At 37.8% G+C, this 16,162-nt stretch overlaps 2 protein-coding genes across 3 annotated transcripts in view; one reads left to right on the plus strand and one right to left on the minus strand.

Annotated features, from left to right (window-relative positions):
* LOC139995196 (uncharacterized) overlaps window positions 1–16,162 on the minus strand; it is a 166,575-nt gene that overhangs the window by 32,379 nt on the left and 118,034 nt on the right. Inside the window, exons 9-10 of one of the 2 annotated variants that reach the window (XM_072018418.1) lie at window positions 4,108–4,170; window positions 2,638–2,800 (exon numbers count right to left, since the gene is read on the minus strand). In XM_072018418.1, coding sequence (XP_071874519.1) covers window positions 2,638–2,800; window positions 4,108–4,170 — 226 coding nt within the window. The remainder of the gene's footprint in view (window positions 1–2,637; window positions 2,801–4,107; window positions 4,171–16,162) is intronic. The other variant, XM_072018419.1, reaches the window with a different exon arrangement.
* On the plus strand, window positions 10,314–15,216 carry LOC139994769 (uncharacterized). The gene is made up of 4 exons (XM_072017709.1): window positions 10,314–10,860; window positions 11,551–11,656; window positions 11,885–12,093; window positions 13,735–15,216. Exons 1-4 carry the CDS (start codon window positions 10,663–10,665, stop codon window positions 14,335–14,337), a joined length of 1,116 nt encoding a protein of 371 aa, XP_071873810.1. The 5' UTR covers window positions 10,314–10,662; the 3' UTR covers window positions 14,338–15,216.

A 16,162-nucleotide genomic window follows, 5' to 3' on the forward strand; every position in this document is an offset into this window, starting at 1 on the left:
TGTTAGAACACGAAATGAGCTGTAACTCGAAAACAAGGTCGTACCGAGCATACATATGTTTGTACGAAAGTTTCTTTTCATTTTAGCCTGCTGAATCGTAGTCCCAACATGTCCTGAAACGCTCTGTACATTGCGCGTATCGTACGAGACATTTTGAAGTTTCATCAGCATTGTTACGAGACTCGAGTTTTATAGACGTAAAAGCTTTTTAAAAGCGTTCAAATACTTTCCTCAGCCAACGTACACGGCGACTGTTGTAATTAGATCAAACCATAACATAGAAATAGTGGAAGATAGGAAAAGATTTCATTAAGCAAAATATTGGAACGGTTTGAAAGAAATGTCTACGAGAAAGTAATCTCTTTAATCGCTGTAAACTTGTTTAGTCAAACGTTCGTCTATATTCCATCGTCTGAAACTTACATATGGTTTGGCCTAGTTGCGAGGAACACCCTGTGTACATTTATATTTCGCGTCACCTCCTCCGAATCGTTGCAACGGAGGCAACGCGAGACTCGTTCGACCGCCACAGAGAACAACGATCGAGCGTTTTTTTTAGTAACAAGCGAGGTCAAGGACGAGTAACAACGAGTATGCAGTAACATTAGGAGCATCGGACGGTTAAAATAAATCCGATTGAAACGAGTGACAGCGTGCGGAGAATGCAGCGAGCAGAGGAGTTAATCAGCCGTCTATGTCGTTCCGGACACCTGCAGGTCCGAACACACGACGAGAATCGTTGCAATGTCGTCGGGCGGATGCATTCTTCGTGGTAAGTAGGCTGAAGCTTAAGGAAGAACGTGGTGCAAGCATGGAGCAAGCATGACAAGCACAGGCAGGAGGAAAAGCGACCAATTGACGCCCGAGACTCGATTCCCGAAACCACGTGATTCCTATCCTCGAGAACTTGCCCGGTCCACCGATCACGAAGCGTCAGCGTCGTCTATCAGAGACGACGATACGTCTACGCTGCTGTTTAGTTGATAAAACCTACAGTAAAGGTAATTTTAAGTTTACGCCAAGTTTGTGTTTGCTGGAAAATCCGCAGCACAGAAAAATTGACTGTGATAGATATCTACAGACAATCGTCTTAACACTTAGCCAATAGCCACAGCGCTCAGACAAGCCAACCTATACGCTGTGCACGGCGAATTTTTCCAAGTATCGAGGACTAATGTTCGTTACTTAAGAAACAAACGAGTCTAAAAATTATTTAAGTGGTAAGTTACATTTTAGGGATTTTCTTTAACGATTTCACATATTGTTTATAGAAACCGTGAAATTGGAAGTATATATTAAAAGCGTAAAAAAATATAGGTAAAATTGAAAACATTAACGATGATTAAAGATAAATAACAGGACTTGAAGGTGAAATTAAAAATTCATAATGCATTTCAATATTCTTTTGCAGTGTGCCATCGTTCGATTATATTGGGTTGGCAACTAAGTGATTGCGGATTTTGTCATTAGGTGGTAATGGCAAAATCCGTAACCACTTAGTTGCCAATCCAATAACTTTATTGACCCCTAACTGATAGTGTAACTGTTTAATTTTAACACCATTAAATTCGTGTATTTTATTATACACTGTAGTTTATTAAAGGCAGGAAAAGTGACGCAATTAATTAGAAACAATTCCAAGTAAAAAATAACTGATAATAACAACAACAAAAAAAAAAAAGAAAGTCAAAAAGGGAGATCTCCCCGTTCGGTTGGCTAAGTGTTAGGATATAAATTTGCCTTGTTATGAAAACGTCGAGCAGCGAGCAAGATGCCTTCATCTGATATCGCTATAGTTGTTTACAGCTGCAACGTACGCTTCGCTATTGCCACGTTAACGCCAGCGACCGTTGCATGGAAACGTACTATTGGTATTAATTGGTCTAATAAGTTTATTTGTAATTATTAATACTAGAACTACCACACCAGTGAAATTGACTTGTTTTACAATTTTATTTTACAATTCCTACTTCATGTTATATTCTTTTCCGCAATGATATAATGACTTTCGCATCGATAACTAAGAGAATAATATAATAAATTTTATTTTGTTTTCTATGTATTCGAACTGAAAATAATTTTGTATCAAAGCTACTTATATCAATACCAGTGAAAATGACTTGTATTTGTCAAAGTGTGAAAGGGTGTTGCAATTTGTTTATCGAACCCCAATTAACCAGTTTCCTTGTTTTCTACAACAATTTTTACTGCGTATCACTCGATATGAAGATATCAGTTGTCAGGAAATTTCCGGATCGATCGCTAGATCGCTAGATGCTAACACTAGAAACACCACATCAGTTAAAATGACTGGTTCGACAATTTTATAAACGTGTCAACCCTCGTTTAGGTATCATGGCCCCACATGGATTAATAATACCAAAAATGTACTACATAACATGGTATTCCTTCCGTAAGAAAGTAATAAATCAATAAATATAAAAATATTCTATTATTACGTATGTTTAACGACCAGCCATTTTCACTGGTTTTGGTAGAAATAGTTTCGTGTTAACTATCGGTAGTTCTAGTATTAATACGCTTATTAAAACCCGACGTAGGACGCTTCGTGAACAGTGGGCCTTGCGTAATCGGCTTTCTAAGGCTGAGTCTCGAGTATCGCGGATTTTCGCGTACCTGGAGTGGCGAGAGGTTTCGGTTGAGTAGGCGTTGCATTGGGTCCTCCGACTACCGACGATGCCGCAGGACTGTACGCTCTCATTAGTTGGCCTCCGCGTGGCAGGGTGCTGCTTCCTCCGACGTAGTATCCGCTGCTTCCGGAAGTCGAGTTCTTCGCCGTCTAAAACACAGATGGCGCGTCGAAACGTTACTCGTCTGACATAATCGACTGATACGATGAGTGGTAGTTGGGGCGAAAGGAACACATATTAAACGGGATATTATACACACGTACATAGCAATGACAGTAGTAGAGTGTCGATTATCCGAGCTGATGTGCACCGAGCCTATCAAGCCTATCAAGCCTATCGGATAATCGAAAACTCGGAAAATAAGATCATAAGAAATATTTTGATCGTGTAATATTACAGATATATTGGGTTGGCAACTAAGTGATTGCGGATTTTGTCATTAGCTGGTATTGACAAAATCCGCAATCACTTAGTTGCCAGTCCAATATTTAACATCAATTGATCCAACTATTTAATTAATCAATCGCATTTACGATAGTCGTCTATTTACTCTTTTGTGCTCTTTACGTTAAACTTTCGAAAAAAAGGAAAGAGTACAGTTTTGGCAAAGTTCAAAGTAACTCGAATAATACAGAACATCGATTAAACTAAGTGATTGCGGATTTTGTCAACACCAGCTAATGACAAAAGCCGCAATCACTTAGTTGCCAACCCAATATTTAACATCAATTATCTATTTCATTGATTCAATCGAGCCAACTATTTATTTGATCAATCACATTAACAATATTCGACTATTTAATCTTTTGTGCTCTTTACGTTAAACTTTCGAAAAAAAGGGAAGAGTGCAGTTTTGGGGTTAGGTTCAAACTATTTCAAAGTTCAAATTATCTCGAATAATACGGGACATCAGTTCAACGGGACTCGGATAATCCATGACCCGCACACTCCATTGTACACAAAAGATGATAGATCTTTGCATTTTCGCATTTCAGTCAGAATCCCATGGCTAAAAAGCCATAGTATATACTACAATGGTAATTTTGCATTACTAAGGAGACTGATATATTGGGTTGGTAACTAAGTGATTGCAGATTTTGTCATTACCACCTAATGATTAGATCAATGTCATTAGGTGGTAATGACAGAATCTGCAATTACTTAGTTGCCAACACAATACATGTATGCATAAGGTATTAAGTATATTTGATGTAGCATGTATGTATGTGTATGTGCATGCGTAAATGTGTAAAGTAATGTATATAGACTATATATAATAATAAGGATAGAATAGGTATAATTTTACAGACAAATAGAATTATAATATAAAAAGGGTAACCTCGCAGTATATTAAGATATTATGGAATGGTGCTGTGTAACATTATACCATGCTATCGACTGTTGCTTTTGGATGTGCTGTTGATCTTAAAATTTGCATTTATGTATTATTCCTTACATTGGCAAGCAGATCATGGTTTAATTCCAACGATATGCAACGTGAATGGAGCGTCGATAACACCTACAAATTATTAGTATTGATAAATTCTCTCTTATATAATGGTAACAAGTTTGATAATAAAACCGATGAAATTTGTTCAAATGCTAAAGTTCGAGTATCCTGTTAAACTTGTAATTTGTCGATTCCATAAACTGAATCTTGGTTACATGGTTTACGTGTATTACATGTTATTTATTTATTTATTTATTTAACGGATTACACCAGTACATGACGCGAAATATAAAAGAACGAAATAAAAAAGAAAGAAAAAATCCCCAAAAATTCATGAATACTCTGTCAAGTTTCTACATCATCCTGTAGTTTCACGTGTTAGCTTTCCTTAATCAAAGCAAAATTTAAACAAAGATATGGAAAAAATGCAAGATTGTTTAAAATTACTAGTCCAAAACCACCAAATATATAGATGGAGGGTTCAAAAGTACGGCAATGTCCTCTTAGGTTCTACGCTTTGTTCCAGCATATGTGAGCATATTCAAATTGTTAACACTTTACCGACCGCTAGCAGTTTAACAGCATACGCACGTCCGACCAGTAGAGCTTAGGCGCAGATTCTCCCCGGTGCTGGTTCTGTTTCGGTTTACCCTCGGTGAGGGCTTACAAAACAACACAACTGAGCAAGATACTTTAGTACTAAATATCAAATTGTTGCTCAAATAATGAGAAAGATTGTCGGCGACAGAAGCCCATTAATCGGTTATCAGTCGGTAAGCTTCGACGACAAAAACCGATTAATCGGCCATCGGTCAATAAAGTATTAAGAATATCTTCATTTTTTCAGTTGTGGCAAGTTTCGACTCGTGCGCGTGTTCACTGGCGGAGAAAAAGCGTATGCAAGCAACTACCGGTAGAAAGTAATACGTAAGGCATTTCGTGCGTGCATTCGATCCTCAGACGACGAGAATCTTATGTGAAACATGACTTTACATTTTTGTGAAAATGCGAACGTTCCGGTTTGAGAGGAAACGCGCGCAAGACAAGCAAAAGAAGGAGACGCGGACATAGTGGCGGTGTCGTTTCGACCAACGACGATGAAGATAATATTCATGTAAATCAAGGCAGACTGTGTCTTCTCATCTCGTTTTTACGCGAAGGTCACGGTAAAGCGACGAGTCGTCGATTTCACCCTGATTTTACGATTCATCGAGGCTCGACAAACTTTCGTGTTTATCTCGATTTACGAGACAGACCACACATGCAGATAACTGTCTACGTTACAACGTGAATAAAATACGTAAAAGGTTTATGACACTTGCAATTACATACATACACAAGCTGACGTCTTAGATACACGAGATCACCTAAATTTTTATTTAGGTCTTCTTTACCATCTTATGAAAAGATCTTCCGGTTGACAAAGTTCTACTATTGCACGCAAGGACACGCGTAACGCTGGAAAGAGCTCTTTCTCAAAGTCATTTTGTCACAGGCTTTCGAGGTGATATTTTTAAACGGAACCCTTTTTTCATCCATCTAAAGCTACAAAGAAATTGCACGGTCCGTGTTTGAAGTAAAAGCTGGTTCCATGCGAAACTCGTTCGGTTCCTGCACAGTGTTCTTCCTTGTTTTTCATAAAATTCGATATGTAATATTCGAAATTGATACGAGAATGACGTAATATAGGAAAAGTTTATCGTTTAGTGCGAGCGGTAATTTACGCCCAGGTAATACAATCTAACTCAATCTTTTAAATTTGACGTTCAGTTGCTTTCTCTTTGCCTTTACTTTGATTTGTTATTTCCTCGTACACAGCCGTGTAAGTGTTTCATCGAAAATTATCTAAATATACTTCGTGTCTAATAGCCATTTAATAAGACACAGTACGGTAAAAATAATACGACGTTAACATTTGTTTATAATAATAGGACAATTGCAAAATCAAAAGGATAGAAGAAATTTGATTTTTCTTATTTTGCTGATTATCTTGTTGAGTAGGATACGAACAATAACGTGGATTGTTGCTCTCTTGAAACAGTTGCACAAATCTATGTTTATTAACCAGGCGGAAGAGCTGTCTCAATTATCATTATCATTAGCCAGGTAACACTATGTTTTTTATAGGACGCTGAAATTTTGAAATGGCTTCTTTCGCTATCTACTAATATCCTAGTTCTGCTTTCAAACTTGCGCAATCGTTATACGAGCCTCAAATCGATCTATCGCTAAATTACGCGTCTGTTATTTCGAACGAAAACGTCTATGCGTCATCGTTTGAATAGCAGCGAGAGGAGAGTGGCCAATCGACAAAGCAATTACAAATGCCGCGGTTTCAAATCCTAACCTCTTCTTCGATTTCCTTTGAACTCCTTCAACTACACTCCTCGCCAAAAACATAGCACAGGTGTGTTATCTTTAATTTCTCGATGGCGCGTGTCAAGTTTTTCGACTGTAACGTATAATATGAAAACATTATGAGCTCAGAATAAGCAGTTCGTTGAAAATAATTAAAAATATTGTGAGGTTTAATGTGTAACAAAAAAATTGTTTTATTTTAAGAACTAAATGATAGCACATGTACAATAAGAAAATAATAATCAACATAAATTGTAACTAACAATAATTACTTATCAAACATATATACTTATTTAATAATCGGTATATCCTCCTTTATTTTCTATTACTTCTATTGTACGATTTGGTATCGATTTATATAGTTTCTGAATATAATTTTGACTTAACCTATTCCATTCGCGTACAATTGCAGTTTTTAATTCTTGTACGTGTTGATACTGTTTTCCATTGGCGTATACGCCGTGAACAAGTTCTGCCTAGCAATTTTCGATAATATTAAGGTCAGAGGAGCGTGAAGGCCACGGCAAAATAGATATATTATTTTCATTAAAATATGATTGGATCAATCTTGATGTGTGTACAGATGCATCATCTTGTCGAAAGATGTAATCAGGTCCAGAAATGCGTTCTGCATGATTATTTATTTGTTCTTTGATTAAATTTATGTATCGGATACTATTCATTCCGCCATTGATGAACTTGATACTTGTTTTGGCGAAATAACCGATGCCGGCCCAAACCATCACGCTGTCTCCTGCCATTTGTCGTCGAATTGCTGACATTATCTCTTTTCTTATGTCATGAAAATAATATTGCAACCCATCAGGACCATCCAAGTTGAATTTTTTTTCGTCTGAAAATAGTACCCTTCACCGTTTCTTTTTCCAATGCGCCCTTTCATTTGCAAAGCGTAAACGTTATATTTCGTGTTTCGTTGTTAACGAAGGTTTCCTTTTCAATTTTAGCCTCTTAATATCTTTGCAGGATAGTAGAACTCGACGAACACTTGAAACACTGACACTAACACTAGATTTTTCCATTATTTGCTTCGTTGTTAACTGCGACGGCCGACCAGTACTTTTCCTTTTGCCATAATCTTCAACATTTTTTAAGAAATTCTGTATTACTTTACGACTTCTTCTTATTACTTTCGATATTTTTGCTAGTGATAACTGTTGCTGTTTTAGTTTAACAATTTGCTTTTTTTCAGACTCGTTTAATTATTTTCCACGTCCCATATACTTAGAAATTTATATAATATTGTACTGTAATTTTTACCCGTTGATAGATCATGAACTACTGAGCAATTTCTAAAATTTCATATTAACAGAGTGTGCAATCATTTCGTTCTTAAAATAAAACAATTTCTTTGTTACACATTAAACCTCACAATATTTTTAATTATTTTCCACGAACCGCTTACTCTGAGCTCATAATGTCTTCGTATTATACGTTACAGAAGAAAATCTTGACACGTGCCATTGAGAAATTAAAGATAGCACACCTGAGCTACCTTTTTGGCGAAAAGTGTACGCTCGAGGCTCGTACAGTGACGGCCAGTCAAATAAATGGCAAGTAGCAAGTAAGTAAACTGCTACCAACCGTCCAGTAGTGTAATTAATTAATAAAATTGATGGAAATTTTTAGGCTTTCTGGTCAAGTAGGTAAAGAAAACAACTTTGTCCCACCACTCGCTGTTACGTCCATCCATTTCTTCAATGGAGTTCCTTCATTCAGTAGTTTGTCACTTTGTCACAGTAGTTGCCAGATTCGTTTGCCAAGCGGACCACCTGCTTCGCTGAAGCTTGGCGACAAGCGAAATTTCTCGTCCATTCGTACACGTACGTACATACAATGGCTCGCGAAAGTATTCGAACGCTTACACTTACAAATTTCAATGAATAAAATGAGCTGTACTAAACCAATTTGTTAAAACAATTTGGTGTGTATAGTGACGGGAAAGTCTCAAAATTACACGAGTAAAATTTGAAAACGATTGAATAACATAGACAGGAGTTATGATACTTTTATTAGAAACATTCATGATAGGTGTCTCGCAAAAGTATTCGAGCGCTGTAATACTGTTGGTAGCTTTTCATCTTCCTTTGCACCGAATGTAAACATCACTGCTATATGAAAATATTGGTACGTTCATTTGATGTTAGGATATGGTTTCAGTAACAGTAACGTAAAAGCGTGCGCAATAGTATCTAAAATGAATACCAAAAAGTCTGAAAGAAAAGTGTGAAAGAGGAATAATATTCCGATTACACGAGGACGACCAATCATATAATGAGATTGCTGAAATTGTGAACAGAAGTAAGTGCACGATACATTATATGATAAAAAAGTCAAAGAATGAGGGAACACTTGGAAACAAAGCTCGATCAAGTCGACCGAAGAAATTGACTGGAAGAGAGGAGAAAGTTATCATTGGCAAATTAAAAAAAAATGCTACTACATCCGCTCCTCAACTCGCAAGTATGGTAGCTGATATGTTTCACAAAGAAGTTCACCCGGAATTACGTCGACGAATTTTACGAAACAATGATTTTCGTGGCAGAGTACCGCGAAAGAAGCCATATATTAATGCGGTAAATCATAAAAAAAGATTTACTTTTGCAAAAACCTACATTAAGAAAGATAATTCTTTTGGGACAAAGTCATCTTTTCGGACGAGTCAAAGTTTAACATTTTTGGCTGGGATGGTCAAAATTATGCGTGTAGAAAACCAAATGCGGAATTGGGAATTCGACATTTACATCAAACAGTGAAATACGAAGATGGATCGGTGACGGTGTGTGGGTGCATGACTGCCAGTGGCACCGGGAAATATTTATTGCTGGAACACTTGACAAATATAAGTATTTAAATATTTTTAAAAACAACCTTAAAGAAAGTGACCGTAAATTAGGATTATTTTAAGATTTCCACTTCCAACAAGATAATGATCCTAAGCATACTGCTAGAATTGTGAAAGAATGGATATAATACACCACACATGTTAATTACTCCACCGCAAAGTGCAGACATAAATCCGATTGAAAATTTATGGGCTGGAATGGGAAAAAGATGAAATAAATTTCAGATGATGTCAAAGTAAGTATCGAAAGATAAAATTATAGAAATATGGAACTCTGTTGAGTGTAATTTTACAAAATCATTGCTTTACAGTATGGAACGTCGATTGAGACACACTATTGCTGCTAAAGGTGGTCCAACAAAATATTACTATTAAATAATTTAATAATATATGTAGCGTTCAAATACTTTTGTCAGTCACTTACATTCCTTTTCAAATTTTACTGATATAATCTTAAGACTTTCATCTTCCTATTCACATCTGCTTGTCTAAGCAAGTTACTTTAATGTACATTATTTCAAATTTGCATATGTAAGCGTTCGAATACTTTTGTGAGCCACTGTATGTATTTGCGAATATGGGCGAAAATACGACGTGCAATGTGTTTATTGATATAATCAATAATAAATAATAAGATAATAAACCATAATACAGAACATTATTAAAAACAAATTTTCTAAACCTTTTAAAAAACATCGATCAGATCATAGCATCAGACGATTAATATTGCAAAGATGAGAAACTTTCCAAAAATTCAACGATTTTCTTTCTCTTCTCCAATCGCTCTAAAGATAATTTTGTGAAACATGAGAAACAAGAGAGTAACGGAAAATCAGGTTAAACCTGAGACAAAACCAGCCACAAGAATTGCAGAAAATACGCAACACGGTCCATGATACACGACATTTACGTCCTCCCTTTTTATACGAAGCAAGAAACAACAAACAACAAAGCGGAACATCAACGCGAGTATCATCGTACGAAGTAACAGTAAGTTAACGCGAGTACGTGAAAAGAAACGGTGGAATTACTTCGAATTTAGCGGTCAAACGATTCGTCGAGTGGCATCATGGACAAGGTGCTCCTTCCTCTTCGCTATTCAACCTGTTTACGCGGGCTGTGCCCGCCCGCCTTACCTTGCCACTAGCCTTGCTTAGTGTTGTTTACTCGCGTCGACTGTTCGCCACACCGGGCGTCGTTTCTCCTGCTCGAGATCCAGCGCACAAGCAACCGGTCAAGTCTCGCAATTACCCAGATTTCGCTGAGGAGGACGATCTTTCGTTTCGAAATTAATCGAACGACCATCGGCAGACGATCGCTTCTTGGAAGAGGCTAAAGGGATGAACGGATCGAGCGGACGAACGGAGAACTCGTCGAATCTTTCTCACAGGAATCGTCGAAATTATGCAATTGAAACCGTTCGTTTGATTTTACTGGGTTACGCAATAGTTCCATGTTGGGGGTCAACGATGCCGATAGAAAAGAAACACGAGACTCCTATGCACAAGGTGGACCTCACTCAGAAGGGATACATTCAGGTGAGAAAGTTTGGAAAGCTTAGAAATCGCCTCATTTTCTTCCTTGCAATGTGACCTACAATTTTTGCAAAAGTTTGCCAAGTATCTGTTTTTCAGAAGGGAAAGAAATTCTTTTCTAAGTATTAACAAGAAGATATCACGCGATAGATTTAAGACAAATTAACAAATTGAAACTAATTGGTTTATAGTGAGTGATGGATTAAATCAAAGTTAATTTAATTTCATAGGATGCAAGATTTTGTTGCGTTCTTTGCCCCGTTACCGATTACGTAGAAACGCATAATCATCTTATTCCGGACACGTAATTGTAACAGTCTTTCATTGGCTAATCCTGTACGCACATTTAAGGCTTTGATCGAACGTATGCCACTGGAAACGTTTAACGGAATGCCAGATCGTTAAAAGTAAAATGCCTGATTTGGTTACAGCATCGAACAATTCCGGTCATAGCAAGTTCTTGTCTTTTTTTCTATCACGTTGTTTCCATTCTATCTGTTCTTTTTTCTAATCTCGTTATGAAACTTTTTCACATGATTCATAAACATTTTCATTGTTCCGAAGAAACAAATTTCCAAAAAATTGTCTACTACTTAAAAACTTGCTGTAAAATGGCGCAATTTCACGATTGCCACGTGCGTATATTGGTCGATTCTTTGCATCTGTATAAACAGAGGAAACGTGGATTTGCAGTTTCTACGATGGGAGCTGCCGGTGCCGGAGTTGTCGGAGTTCACCTTCTGCCTGTGGATGCAATCGAACGATCTCACTCACTCTCATCCCATATTTTCCTACTCGAGTAAGTAGACTCAAAGATCAACGTGAACGTTTCTCCATTTCGTGATTCTCCTGGCCCCTTTCGTGCCTTTACGCAACCAAGAAAACAGTCACGAAAAGCATTTTCACCGCTCAGAGAATCGCTGGCTCGTGCCGGCTACTCGCGTTTCATTCGCTCGTTTTAATAAAGTGACTTTTAATGCTGCAAACATGGAGCGCTAATAACCGTTTACGCGATTGCTTCCGACAGAAGACGAGCGAGAGCGACTGGTACGATCGTGGATAGCGCCACATGGCAGGAGCATTCACCTTGAGATCAGAGGAAAACAGGTGCTCGCGGTGCCGACCGATATTCTAGAGAACCGATGGTACCATTTCTGTCTCAGCTGGGAGAACCAGGCCGGGCTCTATGGACTCTGGATCAACGGCCAGCTCTGGGCTCAAGGTCATTCCGATGAGGTTTGTCGAATTTTCATATATTTTGCAAAGGACGATGAGAAAGTGAGGAATTTCTCTCCCTTCGTCTGGTACCTGTTGTCTAAACTTCTAACAACACGTCATACCAAGTAGGTCGTAAGTTATCCAACGTGCAATCATTCGTGGCAAACCCAATGGGAAAATTCTAAAAATGTAAATGAAGTTGGTGGTGCCAATGCGTAATAGCTTGCCTTAGCACTTTGACTGCCACGCCGAAATCATATGTTTCATCTCAGGACGCCACGGGAGTATTTTCATTATTCAAAGCATATAATGGCAACGATGTAAGACAACATTCTTCCCCAATGGACAGTTCATCTTGCTGGTGGTCACTGGTGACCATCGTGGCGCCTTGGTAACAGTTGATAGCGACGTATTATAACAAGGCTTCGTTTATTTCAACAAACCATTCGCTTTCGCTATTTCGACGTAGGCAAAACGTGCAGAATATATTGTTGAAACGCGTAGAAGATATTAGTAAACAGTAATATGATTATTTTTATGATTTCGACGAAACATTCGGCTAAAATGGTAGAGGTCCGCGAAGAAAATTATGTCTGTGATGAACCAATGGTAGTGGTAGATTACAAGAGAGGAAAATGTGCTGTAGATTTATCAGATCAAATGATAGCATATTCTACACCACATAGAAGAACCCTCAAGTGGTATATAAAATTAGCTTTAGAGTTATTGTTAAATACATCAATTTCAAACGCGATGATACTCCATAAACAAGCAACATAAACAAAAATCAGGGTATCAGATTTTAGAATGGCACTGGCAATGCACCGCACACAGTGCCATTCGCCAGAGCCGTCAAATATACTTATTCGACGAAGATTGCGACACGAAATGCAGAAGAAAGAAGAGCAAGCGTACATGGCACGAAAATTTTGCAGAGAGTGGTATAAAAAAAGGTTAAACAGTTAGGACCAAAAATTGCTAAGAATTGGACCAAAAGGTGACCACCTATTGTTCAGATTGTATCTACGAGCCACATTTATGTTTAAAGTGTTTTCACACAGTACACGGTTAGATGCAAGATGTTCTAATAAAAATGTTTAATTGTTCAATGGGGCACTTTTTGTTTCAAAGTATCTTCTATTTATCGGTTATATTGAAAATCCTCTAACTGTCAATTTTCATTCAATTTTTACAATTGTAAAAAGTTGAAGCGCTCGGGTCACCAATGACCACCGTGGCGTCACAGGAGAAACCGTGACCAACGTGGCAATCAAAGTGTTAATTTGTCCCGTTTCGCCGCAATCAATGAACAACTTCAGCAATATCTTCTTACCTGCCCTATCACAGTATTATAGATTTTTCTTTATAAGACAGCGTTCGAATATTTGCATTTCACGTATTCGTGTGGAAGCGAAAAAGTTTCGACTCGCCTTTCAGGACACCGCCAACTTCATCTACGCTTCTTACAACTTTCCCATCAGATTTCTCACAAATGATTGTGTTTTTACGATACTTTATTATACTTACATAATGTGCCTGAAGGGATAGAAATTTCCCATTTTCTGACCATTCTTCGCTACGCGGAATTTTCCATACAAATCTCACTTACTACGCTGCTGAAAGGCAAATTATTTGTACGAAACTCGTGATCGATTTTAGACGATAGGACAGACGATCCCGAGTGGAGGAGACATCGTGCTGGGCCAGGAATACACCGACTTTGACAAAGGGCTGGAGGACGGTATCGAGGGTTCCGTATTGGGCTTCAACCTTCTTTTAGCCTCGGCTTTCGACAGCCCGCGCACAGACTATCAGCTCGAAGCCTCCTACGATTCGACTCGGGTGTCCACCTCGAGTTACGCCACGGTTCCGCTTTTTGCGAGGATTCCAACGAAACTGATGCAACGCGCCATCGATTATGGAACGCGAACGAGAACGCCTTACACATTCCTGCCGACTAATTCTAATAAACTTCGAGGACGTGGCTACGACGAGAACGCCGTGTCTCTGCCTCTGCTCACCGGCACAGCTAAATCCATCTCTTCAGGAACGACCGATCCGTGGCGCGATGAACTGTCCAGGTTGCAAGAACAACCTCTAGGACTGCAATTGATAAAATTGTCGTACACACACTGTGAAATTGGTAGAGGAAGCCCTTACATTGGCGGTAAGCTGATGTTGATTTCGTGGACCAGAACTGCAGTTCGTATTTTTGGCGGAGCTTTGTTGAAGAACGTTGCCAGCGATTGTGGCAATTTCTAAGAATTTACAGTAGCAGCTCTTTCACACTGTACGATAGAATCGAAATTGCTGCAGACACAGCCAGTAACCACGTTTTCGAACGTAGAGAAAGCGATTACATTTAAAGAGTGGGGCATCAGACTGGAGTTGTAAGGTCGTCGTCGCCAATATGGCCATACGCATATGTATTATAACGCGTGAAAGATAGACTATTGGTGCAAACGTATTTACATGTAATGTCACAGTTACTCGTCGTATCGAACTTCTAACGTCTCTGTATTTATATTGAGCTGGCAACTAAGTGATTGCGGATTTTGTCATTAGATGGTATTGACAAGATCCGCAATCACTTAGTTGCCAACTATTCCTGTATTTCTTTGCCATTTCTATATTTATCGAATTGTACAAGAGATTTAAGTGTCGTGTCGTTGAAACGAATCTGTGAACGTATCAGGTTGTGCCAAAAGTTTCTTTCGTTTTATAAGCAAGTAGTAGATACACAACATTTTTTATTTTATATTACTTTATTGAATTATGTTTGATCCATTTTATTCTATTACTACAAAATGGATCATACATAAATCCATAAAATAATATAAAATGAAAAATGTTGTGCATCCATTGTTTCACTTATGAAACCAAAGAAACTTTTCAAACAACCTATTACATCTATGTGGGAGTTCCAAGGTATTTGTATCTAAGCTATACCTTTAGATAGCAAAGATCATGCTATTTTGTAAACCATAATACGTACACACGATGCGAAAACATCTGTACCAATGTATAGCACTAATTGTATAAGTATGTTAAGACTACTATTCACGCTGTTTATTTATTTTCCACTAACAATGTATGTATTAACTACGTATGTTTGCAATAAATGTCTCGTACTTCTTTATACATTTTCAGATTGCCTTCATATTTTGCTGTTACAATCGCGATAATCGTTACACTGCTAGTGAAATTTCAGATTATACATAACACGTTTGTGAAACATTCCAACGATTTGATGACATTTATGCGTTATGTTGTTAACACTACAACAACCACACCAGTGAAATTAACTGGTTTTACGGTTTCATTTTAAAATTCTTACTTCGTGTTATATTCTTTTCCGCAATGATGTAATGACTTTCCCAACGATAATTAAAAGAATAATATAATGAGTTTTATTTTGTTTTCAATGAATTCAAGCTGAAAATAATTTCGTATCAAGGCTACTTATGCCAATACCAGTGAAAATGACTGATACTTGTCAAAGTGTAAAAGGGTGCTGCAATCTGTTCATCGAACCCCAATTAACCAGTTTCCTAGTTTTCTACAACTTGCCACACGTTTTTCAAATTTTTACTGCGTATCACTCGATATGAAGATATCAGTTGTCAGGAAATTTCCGGATCGATTGCTAGATCGCTAGATACTAACACTAGAAATACCAAACCAGTTAAAATAACTGGTTCTACAATTTTATAAACGTGTCAAACCTCGTTTAGGTATCATGGCACCAGATGGATTAATAATACCAAAAATGTACTACATGACATGGAATTTCTTCCGTAAGAAAGTAATAAATCAATAAATATAAAAATATTCTATTCTTAGGTATTTTTTAAAGACCAGTCAGTTTCACTGGTTTTGATAGAAATAGCTTCGTGTTAACTATCGGTAGTTCTAGTGTTAAACACACGGTAAGCATCGTGTACCATTGCGTTCTGTTTGCGATCGGCGAACCATAATCTTGTTTCATAGCGCGTCCCAATCGAATTTCGCGAAAGAAACGCGAGAATGCGGGTGGTTGCGACATCCGTAGAAATCGAATAGAAAACGGAAAGCTACGAATACCACG

The sequence above is a fragment of the Bombus fervidus genome, chromosome 15 (assembly GCF_041682495.2).
Source record: "Bombus fervidus isolate BK054 chromosome 15, iyBomFerv1, whole genome shotgun sequence".
NCBI classification, from domain to species: domain Eukaryota; kingdom Metazoa; phylum Arthropoda; class Insecta; order Hymenoptera; family Apidae; genus Bombus; species Bombus fervidus.

Coding starts and splice junctions, on each gene's coding strand:
- LOC139994769 (XM_072017709.1), top strand. CDS start 10,663: ATGAACGGATCGAGCGGACGAACGGAGAACTCGTCGAATCTTTCTCAC. Junction 11,657..11,884: donor TCCCATATTTTCCTACTCGA/GTAAGTAGACTC, acceptor TGCTTCCGACAG/AAGACGAGCGAGAGCGACTG. Junction 12,094..13,734: donor CTCAAGGTCATTCCGATGAG/GTTTGTCGAATT, acceptor GATCGATTTTAG/ACGATAGGACAGACGATCCC.